The sequence below is a fragment of the Callospermophilus lateralis genome, chromosome 1 (genome assembly GCF_048772815.1).
Source record: "Callospermophilus lateralis isolate mCalLat2 chromosome 1, mCalLat2.hap1, whole genome shotgun sequence".
Taxonomy (NCBI): Eukaryota; Metazoa; Chordata; class Mammalia; order Rodentia; family Sciuridae; genus Callospermophilus; species Callospermophilus lateralis.
Genome location: NC_135305.1, coordinates 188,292,671 through 188,318,191, shown reverse-complemented (window position 1 = coordinate 188,318,191; position 25,521 = coordinate 188,292,671). Strand labels below are relative to the sequence as shown.

Sequence of the window (25,521 nt, the reverse complement as noted above, 5' to 3'; positions counted from 1 at the left end):
CCTGGCATGTGTGAGGCACTGGGTTTGATCCTCAGTACCACATGTAAATAAATAAAATAAAGGTCTATCAACAACAATAACAATAACAACAATAATAACAACAAAAGTTGGTACTAATATTCTGGATCTGGTTGAATCAATCAAAAGTAAACCAAAACCAAAAAAACAAAAACACCATTCTTGGCAATTTTGTGAAATTTATTCTGTATTCTTGTGTTATTATTAATTAAATTTATTTTATGTTAAAGAAAGAGTCAATACATAGTTGCCTGGTCCCCTCCAACCTCTGTAATGGTCTGTTATCAGGAACCAACAAACTATAGCCCACGAGCCAAATGTGGTTACTGTTTTTTGCTGAAGTTTTATTTGAATGAATCTATGCCTACTTACGTATTATCCGTGGTTCCTTTTGCTACAATTAGAGAGTTGATTAGAGAGTTGAAAGTAGTTTGAGATGGTATTTATTGCAACAGAGATCATATGATATGCTGAAAAAGTTTTTCCAATAAAATGAATGGTAAAAACATTATTAAAAAAGAGATTAAATGACCCTAGGTACTTTGGTTTAAAAGAAATATTTAAATATATTTATAGTTGGGGTTTCTTTTTAACCATTTAGAGACAATAAAACTTCACCTTTTAAATCAGATTTTAAAATGCTGAAATATTCAGAAGTGACTGACTTACATTCATAAATCCTACTATTAGCAGTAAAGATGTTCATGGTTACTTAACTAAGAAAAAACTGTTTGGTGAGTCTGTAACTGTGCTAGGTGAAAGAGAAGTTTCCAGTATGTGTATAACTTAAAGAGTCCTGAACATCAATCAGCAAGTCAGTTTTTAAAACTCACCCACTCGTTTCCTCTGCCTCCTGAAGCCACACACTAAAATAGCCAGAAAGTCAAGTCAGACAGACATATCCCTGTCACAGAATGTGTGACCATGACAGATACAGGTAAGTTTGCTTCTTTCACCAAAATTTTGGAATTAAAAAACCCAAACAAAACAATGCCAGACAGCAATCACTACAAAAATTTCAAGAAGAAAAAGGAGACAAACTCGAAAGTGGTTGAGAGCAATGATCAGCTCAGACTGCACCTTCACTTGATGGCTATTTTTGGAGTTACATATTTTAACTGCTGAGTAAAGAAGGTTGTTAACAGGATGGAAGTATGGCCAACAACACAATGATAGCAATCCACGGAAACAACCATAAAATCATCAGGCTACTGACAGCTGGAGAAATTCCACATGCTAAGCGACTTAACTACAAAGCAATTTTAGAGGTCTTAGATGAAAAATACACTTGAAACTGTAATTGAATTAGACAGGACAAGCCTTCCCGCACGTAGGGCTATGAAGGTCATCAGGACACAAAGCAAATGCTGGGTTAACACAAATGCATTTATCAGCCACAGTGATTTATTGAGTGCTTTAATAATACAAGTGTACATCAACTGATCCACAGTCAAAAGTGGCAGGTCCCTAAGAAATTTACAAGCACTTTAAGTAAATCAAAATACATATTATTTTGTTCAATCCAACAGTCTTCTGTGTGGTGAACAGAAGGCTAGTGATAAACAGGGTCTCAGTAATGCACAGTGATTCTCATTGAAGCTTTTATACAAAAACTTGTTCCCAGTAGCATGCACCCACCAATAAAGACTTCAGTACAAAAAATTAACCCTAAGCACTACATTTAAGTAGAAACGAGATAGAATTCTGAATTTGTGTTTTTCCGAAGAACAAATAAAAGGAAAAAAAAATCCAAAGTAAAACAAACAACAAAAAACAAAACCACACAGTATTACAAAGCTTTATAAGAAAGCTCTTACGATTATAGATCCAACGTTGTTTGCACTGAAAATAAAAGTCCCCATCCACACCGATGTGGGGAAAAATAATCCCAAATCTTTCAAGTTAACAGAAATCAAAAAGGTAATAAAATGAGAGAGAAAGAGAGGGAGGGAGGGACAGAAAGGAGAGGAGGGAGAAAAAAGGGAGACATACTATCACAAAACAGTTCAAAATTTAATAAAAACTGGAAAATAAGAACCGAGGTCCGGAGGGGTGGCAGGGCTATTGATGCACTTGGTGAATGTGCTTGCACAGGTCCGGCAGGGCGGCAGGCAGCAGGTCCCTATGTGGCGTACCGCTTGGTCCACTGTCTGGCCATCCGGTCGTGCTCTGCTCTGTTGGTCATATACTGTGTGGCAATGCTGCCCACCAGAGGGTCGGCTGCAAGGGAAGCAGGGTCAGAAGTCAGTTAATACCAGTACTTCTTTCTCTTCCAAGTCAGGGAAGGGGTGTCCAGGAAGCTGGCCCTTGTTCAAGGAAAAAGTCACTGCAGCAGAGCCAGGGACCTGGACACAGACCAAATTTCACACAAACTGTCTGAAGAGTCATCTAGGTGTTTTACTGATACCTTTTCTGATGTATTTCTTATTTTATTTCCCTATCTCCACCACACACTTCTCACCCTGCTCTTCTGGTATTTAAGTAGAAAAGCATGTGGGATGTGGGGTGGGGATTACAGGGTCCTTGAGATCTCTTGGGCAGAGGTTTGGAAGGCATGGACAACTCTTTTACCTTGAGTTAAGGAAGTGGTGGCTCTCATGTCCCTTATTCTCCTGCTTGGAGGGAACCTTCAGATGGTCAGCTGAACATAGTCCAGCAGCAATCAGATAGGGGAGAGATAATCTTCTTTCTCCAATCAAAATCCACATAGCTCATGTTACAAAAATGTTAATAGATGTTATTAGCTAATACTCATGATATTTACTATGTCCTAACATTTGAACACATCAACTCTATCAAATAGCCAGAGTCCATACTCTCACCTACATAGTACATGGGAGAAGAAAATGACTCTTTACCATCAATGTTTAATGAAAGAAAAACAAAAATAAAAAGGAAATTTAGGTTTCTGGAGATGCCAAGATCCATCCAGTTTCTTCCAATTCTTTAATTTCATTCTTTCCCCTGATTTTTATTTCCCTTACATTTGGTGTTGAGAGCTTGGGTTTATTAGAACAGATGGATGAGAAGAGAAAATAACAAAGCAAAAGCTAATGTTACTTATGGAAAAAAAAAAGTAGAGAATATGGAAGATTTGGAGATTCTTACCTAACAGAGACTGGTGCTTATGCTTTCTCAATATTATAGACATCACCTTTTAAATGATCTGCTAACGCAGATAACAAAGCCTCAGAGGGCCTGCCTGACAAGTCTTGCCTAGTTTTCTTGGAATTGTGCCAAGCTTGTTGTAATTATTCCAGAGAGAAGCCAGATTCCTGCATTCACTTAGATCACAAAAAATTAGGACTACCTAGTATATGGGTTTGCTTAGAACTTTTGCTTCTTAGACTCTTGTGCGTCTTTCCTTCACTCTCCCAAATGCTGAAATTGAAACTACCACTACAACCAGCCCAATCATAATTCAGTAAGATTTTTTTTCTGATTAAATAAGACTTAAACCAGTAATATTGAGGGTAGACACTAAAAACTTGGGAATCTGCCAAGTTACTTCAAAGAAAACATGGGTCTTTCAGCTGGGACTAAGTATGACCGTAGGACCAAAGTGAGTTGTATAACACATTTCTCTACCTTTGAAAAAAAATCAACTTGACCCAGTTCTTGGCAGTCTAGAGTGTAAAGCTGAGGGTTAAACTTGGGCATCCTTAGCTTATATCATTTAAGATGTGTTTCATTAAATAGATCCTACATTAGTAAAACACACTGACAACCCATTTGTACTTCTTAACTGACTGAAGCTTAACATCAGAAGAATGACTAGTGACATTAATGCTCTACCTAAAATTGCACCTTCATGGAGTGAATACATACTGGGAACAGGGAGGAAGACAGGCCTGTCATTTCACCCTAAAGGAGGCAGAGGGAGACAAATGAAGGATAAGAAAGCTGTGGGGTAGGAAAAGGTGTTGCATAAAGTGTTAACAGTATTTTAGTAGGCAGAGGGAGAAATCTCAAAAATAGTTAGAACTGGTAATATAACATGGACTATACAATTTTTTTTGCATATTTATATAATTTACCTTTTTTTTCAGTTCTTTTTACCTTTTTTGAATTTTGCTTTAAAATGATTATTTCCACTTGTAAAATTATACATGCTAACTATGAAAGAATAAATAATAATAATTTAAAGAATCACCCCAGACAACATACAACAAGTTATAAGTAATGAGCATCTGTAAATTCTCTTAGAAAAAACTAATGCTAATATTTTGATGTATTTCTCCCTACACATGATGATAAAACAGGGATTAATTTATGGTCTGCATTTATAATCTTTTACAGAAGTCGCTTTATCATGGATAAGTTCTTTTCTTCAACATCATTTTCAATATTCTCCTAATGACCAATTTTCTGTTTACAGACATTGGGTTCTTTTTAACTTTAGCATCATAAACAGTGCTGTAAGGAGCATTACTATACTGCATCTGTAAATTTATGAAAAGTTTACTTGTGTTTAAAATACAAATGAAGGAACAAAACAAAAATAAAAAAATGAAAGAATTTTAAAAATCATTAACCAAATAGCTCTTGATGTTAAAATAGCTTGATGAATAAAAGAAAGTTAGAATGGGGTGCTGCAGACCTGTAATCCCAGTTATTTGGGAGGTTGAGAGGTAGAAGGATCATGAGTTTAAGGCCAGCTCAGCAACTTGGTGAGACCCTGTCTCAAAATAAAAAGTAAAAAGGGGTGGGGGTGTAGCTCAGTGGCAGAGCCCTTGCCAAGCAAGCTTTAAGTATTCAATCCTCAGTACCCTAAATTTAAAAACAAATAAATAAAATAAAGAAAGGACTTTATTGAGCTTGCAAAGATCAACGATCATATTGGCTACCATCGTATTTAACAAGCATATACAATCATCACTTGGACTTATTTTAGTAGCTGAATACTAGTTTTTAAATATTGGTAATCTAGCTAAATGTAATTTGGGACTAAAAAATCTCTTAGGGCCAAAGACAAACTATATAATACCCAGGGAAAGATTTGGATCTGTCTACATGGGTATTCATACAAGTCTTCAAAGTGAGAAGGAAGAACAGCTTCCATGTGTTAAAAGGTTGTTGGAACATAACAGGTCTTAATAATGTCTGCTACAGATACTGATACTGACAAAAAACACTTGGTAAAAACCAAAGGCTGCTGGCACATCTAATGATTGTGTGAAGCAGTAAAATAATGTGAAAATATCAGATAAAAATATTAGGGGAAAAATCTTATGCCTGAGCCAGGTATTACAGCATGCATCCCAACACTTGGGAGGCTGAGGCAGGAGGATTGCTTAAATGCTGGGGTTCAAGACTAGCCTGAGAAACATGGAAAGTCCCTGCATCAAAACAAAACAACACAAAAGAAAAGCTTTTAAAACAATTTTTTTTTTTATAATTGTAGAGGGACACAGAATATCTTTGTTTATTTATTTTTTATGTAGTGCTGAGGAAGAACCAGTGCCTCACATATGCTAGGCAACCACTCTGCTACTGAGCTATAGCCCCAGCCCCCCAAAGAAAAACTTTTGCCTGCTTCTTAAGTATTCAAGAAGTGTTTTCTTTAAGCTTTGCACACAGCTTCAGTTGGTGGAACTGCTTCAACAACACTGTATCATCACCATCACCAAATCTTTCAGTCTAGGAGTTGAGAAGTCGTGACCTTTTTGTCCCAGTTGGAGAAAAAGGAAAGCTTGTTGATCTGAGAGCAAAATCTCTACCAACAGTAACCCATACTGACAAACACAGACCCCCAAATTCATGCTTTTCATCAGCTGAAAACAAGCAACTATTTAAGTATTGGAACTGTACAGAGAGCCATGCAGCAGCTGGCAGTGCTGAAAAATTACACTGCTACATTGTAATGACAAACTTAAAAAAGATATTTAAGTTTTAATAATAAACTTATAATATTACATTCTTGAAAATAAAATTCCATATTTATTCTTGTATCTCAGAAGTTCATTTTGGAATGGGAACATTTATATGCCTTGGGCTGTTCATTGATTTTTAACACAGGTTGTTCAGTATTCAGCCAAAATAAATTCTGTGTACCTCTAAGGCTGATACTGCTCATCTGTTATTTGTGGAGAAAATATTTTCTCCATGTGTATCATTTGTCCTTTAACCTAGTTCATGATGTTTCTTGCCATATATAAATTTAAAAATTTTATGTGGTGGAATCAGTCAAATCTTTCCTTAATATTTTCTGGTTTGATGTCATTCTTTTAAAGTTCCTCTCCATCCACTCTGAGTGTTTTAGAAATATTCTCCCATACTTACATTCTCCTATATTTATGGCAACCTTCTCTTGAAATGCTAATATCATACATAAGGTTCTTATATATGTTTGGACCTGATTCTATTATAAGGCCTCACGCATGGTAGGCAAGAGCTCTACAACTGGGCTACAACTACCTGGGCTACAACTACAGTCCCAGGTTAATTTGTTTTTTGTTTTATTCACTCCTGTTGTTGTCACTATAGCTTTATTGTAGGTTTTTCCATCTGGCAGGGTAGGTCCTTACCATACCCATTCATTTTCTTCACACACACATTTTTTTTTTTATAACCCTAATATGATTTGTGGAACAGTTAAAGCTATTTCTATTTCATTCTTTAGACTCTTATCTAAAGAATGTTATCACATGATTTAGGAATATTGGGATTTCTCTGGTTTACTAGTTGAAGATCACGTGATTAGGACAAAGTTGGAATTTCGTTGAAATGTGGGAAATCACACCACTATAGGTCTAATCCAAACAGAGACATTAAATGTCCTAAAAAGACATTTTATGTGCATCTACAAGAGAAGGGTACCAAGTAAACCATTAGCTAGAAGAGAAGGGTACCAAGTAAATCATTAGTAAAGACTAGGAGTGCCTGCAAGGAGACTTTTGAGTGTTCTTATGCTGCAGATCTGCCCCTTGTTAGCCAAGGATCGAGGCAGTAGTATGAAAGCAGTCTGTACTTTTCCTTCCTCTCTTGTCAGGGTTTCCATCAAGAAGCCAGCCCACTAAGTGACTCTAGTACAAAAATACTCTTAGGAGAATCCTGTGTGAGAGGCAGAGTGGCATCCTTGAAACTACTTGCCAGGTAATTTTTAAATTTTTAGGAATTTAAACACAGCCATTATTAAAAATTAAATTTATATAATAACTTACAATTAAATGTTAAAAATAAGACAAAATTTAAAACTTATTGCTTAATCATTTACTGCCTTTTATTGTTAGAGTCATCTATGCTCTTCTTTTATGCCCACTCTATCTATATGGTAGGATAAACGGCATGCTACTGAGCATCTTGACCCAATTATGTAGGTAATAGGGTCATTGGTAGCTTGAAATTGGCAAATGCCACAAATAAGAACTTGGTTTATTGTTTTGATGATTGTCTAGACTTAAGAAGGGTGATGAATAAAATGCTCATAATACAGACTAAAGCTAAAAAGTATACCATATTAAGAGTTCTTACATTTTGAACATCACAAAAATTGGAGGACATATTCTTCCAGTATTTGGAAACTATTATGACAGTTACCTCTTATCTGTGGGGGACATATTCCAAGATTCCCAGTGGATGCCTGAAACTGGATAATACTGAATCCTATATCTACTATGTTTGTTCCTATATGCCCTGCAGCACTGCCATGTAGTACCGGAGTTAAAGCAATCTGACTTTCGATGTTTTATGTCCTGGTATTTCCTTTGCATCACTATTTTTAAGCCACTATTAAGTAAAATAAGGGTTACCTGAATACAAGTGCAGCAATATTGACAACAGTGAAGACAGTACTAAATGACTAGGGGTTGGTAGTGTATGTACTGTGAATATGCTGGAAAAGAAGGATTCATAATATTTCATGTTACTCAGAATAGCATGTAATTTAAGACTTGTGAAATATTTATTTCTGAAATATTCTATTTAATAGTTTCAGACTGGGGTTGACTACAGGTAACTGAAATAGCAGAGAGCAAAACTATGGATAAGAGGGAGTACTGTACCCAAGCAGCAAAGAAGCTGCTCATGACACTGAAGAGTCAAGTTCCAATATACTTCTTTGTTTCATTTTTGTGTCTCTCTCTTTTTCCCCCTTCTTCCCAGTGTTGGGGATCAAATCCAGTGCCTTTGCACATGCTATTCAAGTGCTCTACCACTGAGCTAAGCCTCTAGTCCATCTATATGTTTGGCAGGCATGGTGCTACTTGCCCAGCATGTTCTATCCTTAGTACCACAAACCAACCAACCAACCAACCAACCAACCAACCAACCCATTTTGTTATTATTTGTAAATTAAATACTATACTTCCATTCACATCAGTAAAATGTAAACTTATGCACATGCTACCATTCCACCCTTGCCCCCAGCTGTTTGTCAAGCATTACCAGTACACTATTGGGCCAGGGGTTGGTCAAGGAGGCCGAGTCAGGGTTGGGTGCTGAAAGTCAGGGAACTGGAAAATGAGCTCTAAATTATCCATTATGAAGCAGCACTTTTGGCAATGGAGCCCAATGCCTTTCTCCACGATATCGTGGATAAACACTTGGTCCTTGTTCGTTTTTTGATGATGGAGTACCCTCTACGAACGGCATTCAATAGCCCAATGTCTCCCTCTACGGTATTGTGGGCAAATACCTGGTATTCTACTCCTTAAGAATTGTGCCCAGCCAGACTGCGGCATTTGGTGGCTCCCACGGGGAGCGACTGAGGGTAAGTAAACTGCTCGCCCCTGAGGGCAGGGTGGGAGGAAGAGGCTGGGTTGGGGTGTGTGGCTTGTGGGAAGCCGGTGGTGGCAGTTGGGCTCTGAGGGTTTTTTTCTGAGGAGCTGTTTTGTTTGGCGTGTGTGGTTCTAAAAATAAAGTTAGTTTCTTTTGACAAGTGGCTCCTGAATTGTGCCCAGCCAGACTGCGGCACACTTTGATCCTGTCACCCAGAAGGCAGGGATGGCAAGTTAGTATTGAACAAAAATTCAAGGAGGGTGGTGATCATGAGAAATCAGGCAAAGGGACACTGTTCTTACCCATTACCCAGTCTTCAACTCTACAGAGTTAGGCCTTGGAGAGGAAAGAAGTATTGGAAAACCAGACTATCTTCCACCCACCCTGGTAGAGTGGATAGAGGAAATTAGCTTTACATTAAGTACAAGATGGGAGTTAAAAGTGGACCAGACTGACCTTTTAATGTTAAGGGATAGAAAAGTGAAATCTGACAAAACACGGCCTTAGGCAGTGACTGGAGAAAATTAAAACCACTCCAAATTAATGCCCCTTGGTTGAGACTACTCAATAAACAGTAAAAATACACCAGCTATAACCTAAAGTATACAGCTCATAAAATATTTTTAAAAAGTTAAAAAACTCGTCTGATAAGCCTATATTCTAGTATATTAAATCAATGTGTTTTGAAATATAAAGTGATCTATTAGAACAGACTCAGGTAACAACTGCACAGATGGTGCACTCCTGCTGAGGAAAGCCGAACTGCAATTCCAGACTTAAACAATAATTCCTAGTGAATTCTGGAAAAAAAAAAAAAAGAAAGAAAAAAGGCCTTATAGAAAAGGATGTGAGACAGAGAGCCACACTTTACTTTCCCCAAATATCACAGTAAAAAGCTGTGACTAGGGCTGGGGATATAGCTCAACTGGTATAGTGCTTACCTTGTATGCACAAGACCCTACGTTTAATCCCCAGTGACACACACACACACACACACACACAGAAAAAGCTGTGGCTAAATGAAATAGCTTTTAATTTTTTTTTTTCACAATACCTTAAATTTATTTGTTTATTTTTATGTGGTACCGGAGATCAAACCTAGTGCCTCATGCATGCTAGCCAAGTGCTCTACCACTGAGCCACAACCAGCCCTAAATGAAATAGGTTTGAGATATAATTCACATACCATACAATTCATCCATTTAAACTGTACATGTCAATAGTTTTTTGTATATTCAGAGTTATGTGAATATTTTCATCATCCCAAAAAGAAACCCTACCCATTAGCAGTTACTACCCACCTCTCCAAATCCTCCAACTCCAGGTCTAGATATTGATTAATCTACTTCTGTCTCCAATGATTTGCCTGTTCTAGATATTTCTTGTAAATGGAATCATAATATATAATAATTTTTTGTGTGTGTGCAACTATCTTCTTTTACAAAGCATAATATTTGCAAGATTCACCCATATATGGCACCCATTGGTACTCTGTTTCTTATTATTGCCAAATAATTTCCCATTGTTTGACTATATCACTATTGTAGTTTGGATATGAAATGTCCTGTGTGTCCTCAGCCCATGGCACTACTGGGAGGTGGCAGAACCTTTCAGAGGTAGGGGCTAGTGGAAGGAAGTTAGGTAATGGAGGTGTACTCTTGAAGGGGAATATTGGGACCCTGGCTCCTTTCTGTCTCTTTTTGTTGCCATAAGGTAAGCAGGTTTCCTCTCCTGTACACTCCCCACCACAATGTTCTGTGTTGCTACAGGCCCAGAACAATAGAGTCAAGTGACAATGGATTCAAACTTCTGAAACCATGAACCAAAATAAACCTTTTCTCTTTTTATGTTGATTTATCTCAGGTATTTTGTATGGTGATGGAAAGCTGACTAAAACAATCACATTTATCTGAAAGGGTCTGTTCTCACTTTCTGGCTGTTATGAATAATGCCACAATGAACATCTCTGTGCAATTTCTTTAATGTTTTTATTAATCTTGGATATATATGTAGCTATGAAATTGCTTGGTCATTGGTAACTCTATGCTTAAACATGTGAGGAGCTGCCAAAGTACTGTCCACACTGGGTACACCATTTTACATTCTTACTAGGACATGTAAAGGTTCTAATTTTCCACATCTTCACTAATACTTGTTACTATCTGTGTGTATTAGTCAGCTTTTTTGTGGCTGTGACTAGAGGATCTGATCAGAACAACTATAGAGGAGGAAAAGTTTACTCGAGAGCTCAGGGCTTCAGGGGTCTTAGTCTAGAAGGCCAGCTCCATTTCTCAGGGCTGGAGGTAAGGTTGAACATGGCAGGAGAGAAAAGAAGCTCACATCAGAGTGATCCGGAAGCAGAAAGAGAAACTCCACTTTCCAGATACATATGTATACCCAAAGCCATGCCCCAATTCCCATCTCCTCTAGACACACACTACCCCTTAGTTAATCCTTATCAGAAGATTATATCACTAATTGGGTTAAGACTCTTATAACCCAATCAGTTCTCCTGTAAACCTTGTATTGTCTCACATATGAACTTTCGGGGAATACCTCACATCCAAACCAAAAAACTGTGAATGTTATATTTTATATTTTATTTTTGGTGTTGGAGATAAAACCTAGGGACTCATGTATATAAGGCATATACTGTACCACTGATATATATACCCCCCTAAAACACCAGATGCTATTTTGAGCGTGTGTGTATGGTACTGGGAATTGAACCCAGGGTTACTCTACCACTGCTACACCTGCCAGTTCACCCCCTTTATTTGAGACAGGATCTTGTTAGGTTGCTGAGGTTGGCCTTGAACCTGTGATCTTCTTGCCTCAATCACTAGGATTATAGGAATGAGCACACCTGGCTCAGAGGATGTTAACATTTTTTTTTTTTTTACCCAGTAATCAAATGTAGTCTACCTGTGACAAACTAATACTCTAATATACCAAAGTAACCTTTATAGTTCTTCTCTTCATTCTCCTCTTCAGTGGCTAAGAGAAGGATGGGAGGTATTGTGAGAGAGTGTGAATACAGCAGCCATGCCCTAGATACTCTGCTGCATCTGGAAATCTGGACTTGAGCCTAGATATATAAATAACCTGGTTTAGAGCCAGAGCTGGACAAAAGCCTCAGTGGTTTCAGTTTACTAGACCATTCTGGCTGCCTCTGACTGCTGGGAATCTGTGGTCACAGTAGCCTGATGAGTCACAGGCATGCTATGCATTTTTCAGGAATGACTGTCCACTGATGGTGTAGATTTTGTTTTGGGCTGAGGCCCTGCTCTTCTCACCTCCAAGAAGGTATTATTGAACCTTTTGCTAAAGCCAAACCATCTATAAGCTCTATCAAAGAGGATGATTACCACACTGTGCTTGCCAAGTCCCTTCTGTTCTTTAGGGTAGCAGTCTTTCTTTCAGTCTTTTTTTTGGGGGGCGGGGTACCAGGGATTGAACCAGGGATGCTTAAGCACTGGGCTACATCCCTAGTTCCCCTACTTCATTTTTTAAGTTTTGAGACTGGGTCTCACTAAGCTGCTTAGGGCCTTGCTAAATTGCTGAGGCTGGCTTTGAACTTGCAATCCTCCTGCCTCAGTGTCCTGAGATGCTGGGAATTACAGGTGTGCACCCTCATATCTTATATATATTTAATTTTTTTTCTTTTTAGATATACGTGACAGTAGAGTATATTGACATGTTTTATATATTCATGATATATTCCTTACTCTAATTAGGATCACATTCTTGTGGGTGTACATGATGTGGAGATTTACTGTGGTGTATTCATATATGTATACAGGAATGTTGTATCAGATTTATCCCACTGTTTTTCTTATTTTCATCCTCCCTCCCTTCTTTGAGTCTTATATCAAGAAACTAGCAGTGTCTGGGACACTGTAGATGACCATGCAATAAAAATTACCTAAAAAATAAATTAATGAGTGATTAAGTCCAATGGTCAGGATGAATTTAGTTTGTGAGTAGTGGTAGGTTCTTAACTAGACATCCTTTCTCCTTCCCATGCTTGGGCCTAAATGACATTTTAACCTATAGGACCAGGGACTTTCTAAGTCAATGACTTGGTCAGTCCTCATCTCACTTTTTGGAGTTTAATATCTAGTTATCTCTGCTTCAAGTCTAAAGCAGATAACAAACCTACTGTTTTGTCTTTAACTTCCCTGTGATCTTCTTTCAATCCCTGAAGGTTTCAATTCTTATAATTAATAAAGATTTTTACATTCCGTGTTCAGTGTTCTTTGTGACACCCTGCCTGAACTCTACTGTTGTTTTATCCCACTGGGCAACATGTTTTAACCAGACCAAACCATTCATATACACTATTTCTCCCTTACTCTTGCTTCAGCCAAGTAGGTGGGTCTATTTTTAGAATTCAAACTTTTATTGTATCCCTAGTTATACATAACGAATTGTGTCCAAATGAATCCTAATATATTATAGATGGTATATTATGAACCTTGTTTTCTATTTTTCTGCTAGAAAAATGGGGGGTGGCTTAATGGGATAACAAGAGGGTTAATCCACTAGGTACCATAAAACTACTAAACAATGTTCACTGGTCCTAGAATACATCTTCAGCCTTTAAAAATACAAATTTGGTCATGTAACTTCCCCTTTTAAAAAATATTTTTATTAGTTGCTGATGGACCTTTATTTATTTATTTATATGTGGTGCTGTCAATCAAACCCAGTGCCTCCCACATGATAGGCAAGTGCTCTACCACTGAGCCACAAACCCAGCCCCACAACTTCCCTTTTAATCTTCTCATCCCCATAAAATCTCTAAAAACAAGGCCAACTATGTATATAAAGATGCATTTTTGTCAACAACCGATGTCTCAGATGCTTTATTATTTTTTCTATATTCATCAACATGTCAAACATGTTAATGCAAGGAAAAGTCTAAATATTAGTCATGGAAATAACTGTTCAAAAAGGAAAATATAGGGGCTGGGGTTGTGGCTCAGTGGTGGAGCACTTGCCTTGCATGTGTGGGGAAACAGGGTTCAATCCTCAGCACCACATAAGATAAATAAAATAAAGGTATTTGTCCATATAGAACTAAAAAAAATTATAAAAAAGGAAAATACATAGCAAAAACCTTTATGCTCACTAAATATTAAGTGCTACCCTACATATTCAGGATATCAACAGGAAAGTGGTTCCCACAGGAACAACAACAATGGACACCAATTTAGTCTACACTGTTATTCTATTCTTCCCTAAGAAAGCCAATCTTTGGGGGAGAAGAAGATAGAAACCACTGATTTCATGAGGGGGACTCTGAAAGCACAGAAGGGAGAAAAAGAGATGGCAGAGTACTGATCAAAGTAACCTACATACACATTCACTTCTTTACAATAATACTGAACCATTTAGGTACAATCAACTTGTTCTACACGTGAGAGGGGAAAAACAAAAGACAAACTGCTTATTATAGGATTTTTCTAACGGGCATTTTAAATTGGATTCTCAACCTTTTCAGCAATGACCAACTTCTCTCTAGCTTCCCTAGGGTGGAAATCCCAACCCTCTTCTTCCTGCCGTCTTTGATTATTCTCTAACAAGCCACTGTCCTCTGTAACCTGGTGACCTTTCTTACCCTGATACTTTTCAGGCCAGCTGTAAACCTATCTCACTTTTTAAAAAAAGGTCAAGTCTATTTTGGGACAAGGACATCAACCAAACTCTCCTAAGTGTCTCACTCTTCATCAGAGTGTGGTAATTCAAAGCTGGGCCTCTCTCCAGACAACTGCATTGCAATTCTGTAAAGGAGGGAATGTCAGGTTGCATTTAAGTTGCCTCAATCCTTCCCCATAGCCTGTTTACTGTCCTGACAGAGATGTTCATATACTTTGATTCATATAATGTGACTTTTACCTAATATGTGCCATCTTTCCCACAGGAAGTTATGCTTTCAGAGAACTTTATAAAAAGAGGCTATATTTAGCACCAAAATAAAAACCCTCACACAAAACAATGTGAACAAGAGAGTACATGTAATTTATTTTTGTTTTTTGACAAGGAGGAATTCTGGATTCTTCAAATCACACGGTTGGAAAGCCATTGTCCCCTCTGCCATTGTGAAGTACTCAGCACAATGTCTGGCACACAATTGTACCTTTTACTCCTCATTCTCATAAGCCTGTTTTTTATTTTACTTCTCATGTAACTAACTGTGCAAGTCAGGGAAATTTGACTTCATTGATATTTTAACTTCTAAAATTACATATTAACATTTGTATTATACTGTACTAATTCCCTAAAGCACATCATTAAAGGTAAAAAAATGGGTTGTAGAAACTTGCTTTCTTGGTTATGATCATGCAGACCATTAACAGGTAGGAATTATATATTTTTTATCCTGTGGATAATGCTGACAGAAGCTCATTGCAGCTTTAACTCACCTATGTTTATTGAAGCTGATAAAACAGAATTCTTTCTTGTATGTGTTTGTGTATGTGTGTATGCAGACTAGATTTGCATAGTGATTGCATGTCTAGAGCTGCATTTTGGAAAAGAAAAAAGGAAAAAAAAAAAGAGGCAAAGACCAATAGACCTACTATCCCTAAATGTTTATATATGCACGTATCTGTGTACCTGCATGGTGGGCACTGAACCAAAGGCCTTGCAGGAGTTCTAACACTTAGCTATACTAACTTCTTCATAGAATTCTTAAAGGAAATGCAAAGGCCACTCCTAATTCTGCATAAAAACAGAACTAAGGCCCTCCCTGAAAGTTTTTTTTTTTTTTAAATATTGCAATATTGGGGATTAAATTTTGCTCTATCACTGAGTTATACACCAGCCCTACCCCCACTTTTTAAAAATTTATTTTGAGACAGGCTCTTGCTAAATTGAACAGGCTGGCCTTGAACTTTCCTCAGCCGCATCCTCCTGAGTTTCTGGGATTAAGTTGTGCACCACTATGCCCAGCTAAGGTCCTTTATCTTTTATTCATCTTTATCTTGATGTGGTGCTGGGGATTGAACCCAGTGCCCCATGCATGCTAGGCAACTGCTCTACCATGGAGCCACAACCCAGGCCCTGTTTTTTTTTTTTTTTTTTTTTTAAATGCTTGGATGGTATATAATCACAGGTCCCCAAATAAAATGCCTCACTTGGAGTACTTTTTGGAGGCTGAATTTTGGTGTTAGAATTGAATGTGGCAATAGGTACCATTTAGAATTTAAATTCTAAAATAGTTATTCCCTACCTATTTTTCTTTAATTGGCTACATTTGTTCCCAGTGTAAACATGCGGACTAAATTTGCATAGTGATTGTATGTCTAGAGCTACATTTTGGAAGAGAAAAAAGTGGGGGAAAAAAAGAGGCAAGGACCAATAGATCCACTATCCCCAAATAAGAATACGTTTACATCTGCAGGAACAATCATATTTTCACTTGTAAATTTAAAATTTGATAAATTCCCTAACAAGCCACTGTCCTCTGTAACTTGGTGACCTTTCTTTATTATTTTTCCAATAATTTTTTCCTTGTTTATTCTTCATTCATAAACACAATGATTATTCTTAGGAATCACACACACACACACACACACACACACACACACACACACATAGTTTTTCAAGGTTAAATCAACCTCTAGGTCTGTAAAGTTTTTGCTCCATTTTGTCAGAGGTCATAAGAATGAATTTTTTTGCACTCACACGTTATACTGGCTTAGTTAGACCTAGGAAGAGCCAAACAAAAAATTCAGCCTATTGAAAATGTATACCTTAATAACTATTGCAAATATTAATTAGAATGAAAGCCCCTTTTAGTTTTATATATCTGCCAATATTGTATGCATAAAATACTTTTAGTGGATTCTTGCTTATTACATCAGTAAATTATCAATTTTAAAATTTTTGAATTCTTCAAAGAATACAATACAGATAAAGAACTTAAAAAAGCTTCACAGTGAAAAACATTAAAAATAATAATATGGCCTGCTGAGCATATCCAAAGATACTTCCAGCTCCAAATTAACAGACTGACAAAGAGTGGGTGGTGCATATTAAGAGTGAAACAGACAGCTCAGCCTCTCAACGAACATACACGCATATCCCCATTACCAAAGGCTACTCTTTTTTACTTGTAAACTAAGTCCAGAGCAAACTTACAAAACTTTACATATTTAAATTAACAAAAAGCATCAATAAATCAAGTATAATTCCAATTAAGATAATGAATGAAATATCAGTATTTAAGTTAAGTCAGAAGTTACTTCTACTGTGTATAAAGCCAAGCTACTATATGGTCAATTTGTTCAATATTTTAACTACATTTTAAAACTCTACTTGGAGCAATAGGCGGATTTTTGTGTCCTTCATCCAACACTGTACATTGTAAAAAAGAAATAAAGAAAAAGAAAAAAGGATGGGCAAAAACTGCTCATGGAAGACAGGTTCAGGGCTGTTGGTATTAGTTAAACATGATATCTTTTGTTTCTTGTGGAAAGTATTTAAATTTTGATTAAAATAGAAAATGAAAATTAGCTTAATAATTTAATTCTAATTCTCATTTGTACTAAGTTCAAGTCTCAGTATAGTCTTTCTGATACAGAAAGGCCCCTAGGTAATTGTATGTGTGGTGGGGCACATCATGAGATTAAGGTTGATTAGAGGGCAGAACAACTAGGGAATGTTCAATATCTTCAATGCCCAGTGGCTCTTTGGATTGCTTGCTTCTGGGAGTGATACTAAATACTTAACTGAGTGCACTTGAATTCTTAAAAGGTGTGTGCTTGTACTAACAAGTCAACCTCAATTTACAATAAAGTTATAAACTAAAATACAAATGAATAATTGTTTCTCTATGGATAATGTAAGAATAAAACTTCAGTGGCTTAATTTCACCAGCTGGGCATTTTTAATCTGTCATAACTATGGTCCATAGAATCACAATATGTACAACCCTACCTAGTTCAACTAGAGCAAATCGTCACATTACCCTTGTGTTGAGACATTAGTTTTTCTGTGACTTATTTGACTGACCTCATTACAACTTCTTAGTAGATGATGCTGATCACTTATCATGGAAATAAAGATGTATATAAAATTTGGTTTTAGCACATGAGCTAGTTAAAAAAAAATGTTCAGATGAATGGATTTTAGTACAGAGTAGTATTGAAACAGCTACATTTATATGCTCATCCTGGACAGACAATATCCAGATGATGGGTGCTAAATTCTGCAAAATTAACCATGAGGAGAATCTATTTTAGCAAAAATCTTCAGATAAGCTGGTATCTTGAAAATCCTTTTCTTGGAGATAGTTTGATTTCAGGACAACTTTTAATTTACCAGACCTGCTTTTAACATAAGTCTGTGAACTGAACTGTATTATATAACTAAGATATGCTTGTGCATGTGTTTGCCTTAGGTGTATAAATTAAGAGGCAGAGGAGCAATAATAAAGTAAAATACTGCTGGCATATTTGCAGTTATCTGAGCTTTTACCCTGTATTTATAGAATAAAAGATAGAAAGCAATGCACTTTTGAGAATGAACGCAAAAATCAGACATGGTAAGTTTGAGATCAGTTTGAAGTCATGGTGAAATATTTAGGCAACCAGGTTTTGTTAGGACATCAAGTTCTTAGTGGTTTTGGAGGACACGTCTCATTAGGCAAGACCAACCCTTGCCTAGCTACTGTTGTCAACATGCCGTTGGATAAAAAGATCTATAATATGACCTTCAATAGATATCACCCTAGAGAGTAACAATGAGAAATGCAGTAAGACAGCCCTTTTGACATGCTTTTCTTAGACACAGGCTGACCTAATGTGTTGATGTCAAGACAGTCAAAAAGCTGGATTGATTTTCTAATGGAATTTGTCAGATCCCCATAAACTCCAAGGAAGGCTAGTTAAGCCTGGTTTGCGGACAAGGTAGAGAAATACAATGACAGCACGACTCCATTAATAAAGAACAGAGACATTACCACTGGAAAAAATTATAGATCCATCAACCATGCTCCTTCTATTTGGAAAATTGAGTGAAAGACTGGGATGATGAATCTCATCAAATGTATGAATTATCTTTCTTGTGGGTAAAGAAAGGAATAATTCTACAGAAAATGGCAATTTTGTGCCCATCATTTCTGAATCACAGAATCTTAGCATGTATTTTTAAAATTGTGTAGGATTTTGATAAGCTAATTTAAAATATAAGTATTGATGGTATAAAGAAATGCTAGATTCTTGAAATACACATGGTTAAGCCATATGAGATATATAGTATAAGGGCCACTACAGTAAAACAAATGAACATATCCATCATCCCCCAGGAGTAGCTATAGTTTAGTCACTTATCCAAAATCCTAAGTACAGTACACTATTATTAGCTATAGTTCTCATGGTAAACATTAGATCTTTTAACTTGTTGCTACAACTCTGTACCCTTTGACAGAACCTCATTTCTGACCTCCCAACCCAACCCTGGTAGCCACTGTTTTATTCCATTTTCTTTTGGAAAAGCCTCCTTATATCTTAAAACAAACAAACAACAAACAACAAAAACAAACAAAAATCCAAAGAACTATTGTGAATGATTTAAAAATAAATGTAAGTGGAAAAGAGGCATTTAGAGAACCAAACCATTTCCTTCAGAAACAAATGTCCAATTTTAGGTGGTTAATATATGATCTACTTTAAGATCTAGGTTAGTTTATTCACATAAACTGTAAGTTAAATATCACTGACCAAAATTAAGGCCCTGTGGTTTTGGGATCAGAATACTGACTGAAGTACAAACTTATTCAAGAGATACTAAGTCTGAAATAATGGAAACTGCCCCCACAAGCCTGCTTTTTTGAAATTATCTTTTTTTAAAAAAGGCTACAAATAAGATTTATTATAAAACCAGTTATTCTTATTATAGCATTTTGTTTTATAAAGAGTGTAACCAAATGTTTTTATCATTCGTTAGGAAGAAAATGCAAACATTTTGGGCTTTGTAACAATGGGCATACACTAAGTAATTTATTAATTTTGTTATCTTTGAGTAGGCTTTGGCTAACCTTATAATTGATAGAGAACATTTCCCCCAATTTTCTCTCTAAAATTAACTTCAACTTTTATCTATAAAACTCAAATACAATCAAGTGGACTAGGGCTCAAAACAAAATATTTACTAAAATTTAAAGATAAGACTTTCCCTTTATATTCAAACATTTTATATGGAAGATAATATTCTTTTCCACACATCTCTACATTTCTTTATCCTTTACTCTAGGTTAATCCTCTCCCAGTTGCCCCTATCCTTTCTAACTATATCCTCTCCAAGCTTCAATTAAGGCTATTTTGGCACTTCCCTTATTTACCACCTGCCCTCTGTTAGACAGTAAGTAGCTGGAGGAGTAAATTCTACAGTAGCAGTAGCCATAGTAGCCTCTTAGAATACCCAATAGGAAGTGCCTTTTCAACTTTTGGTTCTAAAAATAAATACATGTTGAATTGAATGCCTGAGAAATTAGTAATGAATAATAATTATGATGGCTATTAGTTCATTTTTAAATGATTACAAGTGAACAGGGAAGTTATTTTACATTCAGAAATCTGAGTAGTCTCTATGAGGTGAAAGTCTGTAAATGGGATGCTGTTAAAAGACTGGGGTAGATGAAGAACAATTTGAAAAGACTGCTTTCCCTCAGACATTCAGAGAGACTTGTAGGGTGTAGTTACAATGCCAAAAGCAAGATACTCTATAAACAGAGATATCTTGGAAGAGATATTGGAACCTTGAGATGTCCATACTGGGAGATATTCTAATGGAATAAAACCCCCAATCCCCCACAGAACAAATGCAGAAAACATTTACATATCACTCCTAGCTTCTGTATAAAAGGTTCTGAGGTATTCAGAACTACAAAGGCAATTTCCTTTATCTTACTCCAAGGTACCTATTCTTAAGTCCAAAATTAAAAATTGTTCCTGGAGAAGACTGTGAGTGTATAACATGCATGTGAGTGTGAGCTACAGTAGACTTGAGTGATGAATATATCAGTTTAGAAGAACTTTCATGTATAAGGGTAATATATCTTAAACCCAGCTTCTGAAATCTTGAAATCACATAGTGCTTTCCTCTTTCTCTTCATGCTCCTTTTGTATAGGTTGCTTGGGTCCTCATGGGGGGGGACATATGTGAGGAGATAATACACTTTTGCACTGGGAGAAGGAAAAGTGATTGAGTATATTAAAGAAATTCGATTCTTATGACTAATGTGTTTGGCTATTAGGAACCCACCCTTGCAGAGGAGGCTGATAATCCAGAAAGAGCTTAGTTACTCTTATCCCATGTTCCCACCTAATGCCTTCACTCCCTGAAGAAATCCTGTGAGAGTCTCAGACCCACCTGAAGGGATATATATACCATAAAAATGCTGATAAAAGCATTCAGGGTTCCCTAAAAAGGAAAACCTTGTATCCTAGCCATAGCAATCTGTGGGTGTTAAGTGGATTAAAACTGTAAAGCATTCTGGCAGAGCAGGTGTTCTCAGGTAGACAGGCTTCAATCACTGGTCATGTTGGTCTTCATGGCCAGCACAAGTTCTGGCCCTGACTTCTGGTTTTAAGTGATATTTCATTTACTATTAAATTTTTGTGCTTTAATTTCCTTATGAGCAGAAACTTTGGACACAAGTTTTTAAATTTAGTTAAAAACAAACAAACAAACAAACAAACAAACAAACAAACAATTACCTCTTTTCTCCTCTCCTGGCCCTGAAACAGTTTGGTAAATGCTGTTCAACAACCAAGAGATTAAGCTTAAGGCATCAATGTGGTACTGGTATGTAGAAGCTGTTTCTCAACAGTTTCACAGAAACCATGGTTGGGGTAGTATTAACCAGTGCCAAGAGCTCAAGCTCTGAAGTCAAACTCTTTGAATGTAGATACTAGGTACGACCCTAATTTAGACAAGTCATTTAATTCTCTAAAACTTTCTCTCATCTGCCAATTTCAGATAACATTTCTATTTCAGAGAGGTAGTTAAGAAGACTGAGAAGCAGAGATTCCTTGGAAAACTGGGAATGGAACCACCATTTCTTTTTACTGTTCATTTTTAAATGAACAAATATATTTATTATAGTCATATTGAATGCAAATATATAAATAGAAATATATTTTTTTCTCATATGCTTTCCTTCATGCTCTATAAGTTCAAGAAACAAAAATTTAGGAGGAAGAAAAGGTCTTCCTATTTATTCAGTGAACTCCAACTTATCTTTCAGAACATTTTTATTTTTATTATTAGTTGATCAAAACATTACATAGCTCTTGACATATCATATTTCATACATTTGACTCAAGTGGGTTATGAACCCCCATTTTTACCCCTTATACAGACTGCAGAATCACATCGGTTACACATCCACGTTTTTACATACTGCCATACTAGTGTCTGTTGTATTCTGCTGCCTTTCCTATCCTCTACTATCCCCCCCTCCCCTCCCCTCCCATCTTCTCTCTCTACCCCATCTACTGTAATTCATTTCTCTCCCTTGTTTTTTTCCCTTTCCCCTCACTTCCTCTTATATGTAATTTTGTATAACAATGAGGGTCTCCTTCCATTTCCATGCAATTTCCCTTCTCCCTCCCTTTCCCTCCCACCTCTCGTCCCTGTTTAATGTTAATCTTTTCCTCATGCTCTTTCTCCCTGTTCTGTTCTTAGTTGCTCTCCTTATATCAAAGAAAACATTTGGCATTTGTTTTTTAGGGATTGGCTAGCTTCACTTAGCATAATCTGCTCTAATGCCATCCATTTCCCTGCAAATGCCATGATTTTGTCATTTTTTAGTGCTGAGTAATACTCCATTGTGTATAAACGCCACTTTTTTTAATCCATTCATCTACTGAAAGGCATCTAGGTCAGTTCCACAGTCTAGCTATTGTGAATTGTGCTGCTATAAACATCCATGTAGCCGTATCCCTATAGTATGCTAGGGAATAGTCCGAGAAGGGGAATAGCTGGGTCAAATGGTGATTCCATTCCCAGCTTTCCAAGGAATCTCCATACTGCTTTCCAAATTGGCCACACCAATTTGTAGTCCCACTAGCAATGTACAAGTGTACCCTTTTCCCCACATCCTCGCCAGCACTTGTTGTTGTTTGACTTCATAATGGCTGCCAATCTTACTGGAGTGAGATGGAATCTTAGGGTGGTTTTGATTTGCATTTCTCTGACTGCTAGAGATGGTGAGCATTTTTTCATGTACTTGTTGATTGTTTGTATGTCCTCCTCTGAGAAGTGTCTGTGGAACCACCATTTGACCCAGCTATTCCTCTTCTCGGACTACGCCCAAAAGACCTAAAAACAGCATACTACAGGGACACAGCCACATCGATGTTTATAGCAGCACAATTCACATTAGCTAGACTTTGGAACCAACCTAGATGACTTTCAATGGATAAAAAAAAAATCTGGCATTTATACACAATGGAATGTTACTCAGCACTAAAAAAATATCAAGATCATGGCATTTGCAGGGAAATGGATGGCATAGAGCAGATTATGCTAAGTGAAGTTAGCCAATCTCTGAAAAACAAAGGCTGAATATGTTCTCTGATATAAGGTGGGTGACTCAAAATGGGGTAGGGAGAAGAGCATGAGAAGATTATCACTAAATAGGGAAGAGAGGTGGGAGGGAAAGGGAGGGAGAAGGGGAATTGCACGGAAGATGGAAGGAGACCCTCATCGTTATACAGAATACATGTATGATGTGAGGGAGAAGAAAAAAATAGAAGAAGTGTGTCACATTAGATTGGGTAGAGAAGTGATGGGAAGGGAGGGAAGAGGAATGGGGGAATGGAAGGACAGCAGAATAAAATAGACATTACTATTGCTGTATGTATATACATGACTGTATGACCAATGTGATTCTGCAACCTGTACACTCAGAAAAATGAGAAATTATACCCCATCTGATTCAAATGTATGATATGTTAAGATCATTGTACTGTCATGTGTAACTAATTAAAATAAAACAAAACAAAACAAAAAACTAATGAGAAGCACTGAGGACAGCATATGGTAGGCTGAAGATGGACATCATTATCTTTGTTGTTATTACTATATTCATTAGCATTATATTGCCCAATCTGGCAAAAAGGGGAAAAGTCAACAGACACTACTTCCCCTACTGCCACCAGGGTGTTAATGTTGCTGGATTCATTTCATTCTTTCCCACCTTGGATCAACCTATTACTCAATAGGTTAACCTTTAGGGAAAGCTGTTTGGTGTCCCTGGGGAGTTGCTTCTAGAAAGTGGATGGTGATTTTTATCGTGATTATACGTGTGTGTACATATACATATACACACACATATACATAATGAAAAATTTACCCTTTTAACAATGTTTAATTAAGCATGTAGTTCAGTGAAATTAGTCACATTCAAATAGTTGCTGGATGTTCTTTTTTTTTTTTTGGTACCAGGGATTGAAATCAGGGGCACTTGACCGCTGAGCCACATTCCCAGTCCTATTTTGTATTTTATTTAGAGACAGGGTCTCACTGAGTTGTTTAGCGTCTTGTGATCCTCCTGCCTCAGCCTCCCAAGCTGCTGGGATTATAGGCGGGTGCCACCATGCCCAGCTGGATGGTGATTTGAGGAGGACAACATTTTGTGACTTCTAGGATAGTTCTCTTCTCCTGAGTTTACTGATGACCCTGAGAGTGACCAAGAGTCCTCCTCCTAGGTGTTTTCTAAGGATTTGCTTTGTCTCTAGTACTGCACTAAGTGCAGTCTTCATAATGTGGTACTATCTGGGACTTAGTAAGACCCTGTCCTAAGTTGTTTTCTATGGTAATATTTATGTTTATGGATAGTAAAACCAGGAAATAGTGACTGGTGGGAACCCAACTGTGGTCATATGGATGTATAACTAAAATATGATATCAGATTTAATTTTCATCTCCCGGGCCACAGATAGAAAATTCACACTATAAATATTTTAAGGAAATGGGATGACAGTATTTACAGATAATAATGTTATCACTTATTCGACTATTTCAGTTGTACAACACCCACTATCTCTGTAACTATTTAAGTCTGCTAAATTAGAGAACATTTAAGAAGAAAATACTGCAACCATTTAAGAACTTCCCTCTTGGTGTCAAAAAAGTTTCCATAAATCTTCTGATTGATTAATACAATGACAATATATTTCACTGTTATGATCTAGTAAAATAATTATACACTACAAGTTAAAAAAATAAAATTAAAAACCTCTAAAAAATAGTCTTGTTATCTGCTAGAACAAACACAAAAGAAAGAAGAAGATTATGCTCTTTTTTGGGAGTTAGTGGATGCCTATTCCTATGCTTCCTTTTCTCATGAGGGAACCTCAGAAATGACCTTGTTGACAACCCTTAACTTTACTAAAACTCCTGAAGAAGATGGAAATTAATGTTATTTAGTTCTATAACACGTTGCTTCTATTTTCCAATTCTACATAAATTTAAAGCAGTATAAGTAAGTATGATAATTATGAACTATCACTGACTATGTGAAAGGAAAAGACTGAAGCTTTGAAACCATAAAGGGGTACAGAGAATGTTCACGAAGCATAGTCAAGATAATAACATTTATTCCAAGTCTCAATAGTACATCCGTTTGTACATTTCTATTACAGCCAATGTAAGTTTCTAATCTAGTCAAGAAATTTATTATTTTGGCTCTAGTTAAACAAAAGACATGCTAATCAATTTTTAAAGTATCACATTTCATGATGTTAAAAACTGAAAAAAAATCTGAAA

At 36.7% G+C, this 25,521-nt stretch overlaps 1 protein-coding gene across 2 annotated transcripts in view; it reads right to left on the bottom strand.

The window, feature by feature from the left end:
* Positions 1-1,400: 1,400 nt before the first annotated feature.
* LOC143408680 (ubiquitin-conjugating enzyme E2 E2) overlaps positions 1,401-25,521 on the bottom strand; it is a 292,192-nt gene continuing 268,071 nt past the window's right edge. For both annotated transcript variants that reach the window (XM_076868561.2, XM_076868564.2), the window contains exon 6: positions 1,401-2,238. In XM_076868561.2, coding sequence (XP_076724676.1) covers positions 2,141-2,238 — 98 coding nt within the window. In that variant the 3' untranslated portion in view covers positions 1,401-2,140. The remainder of the gene's footprint in view (positions 2,239-25,521) is intronic.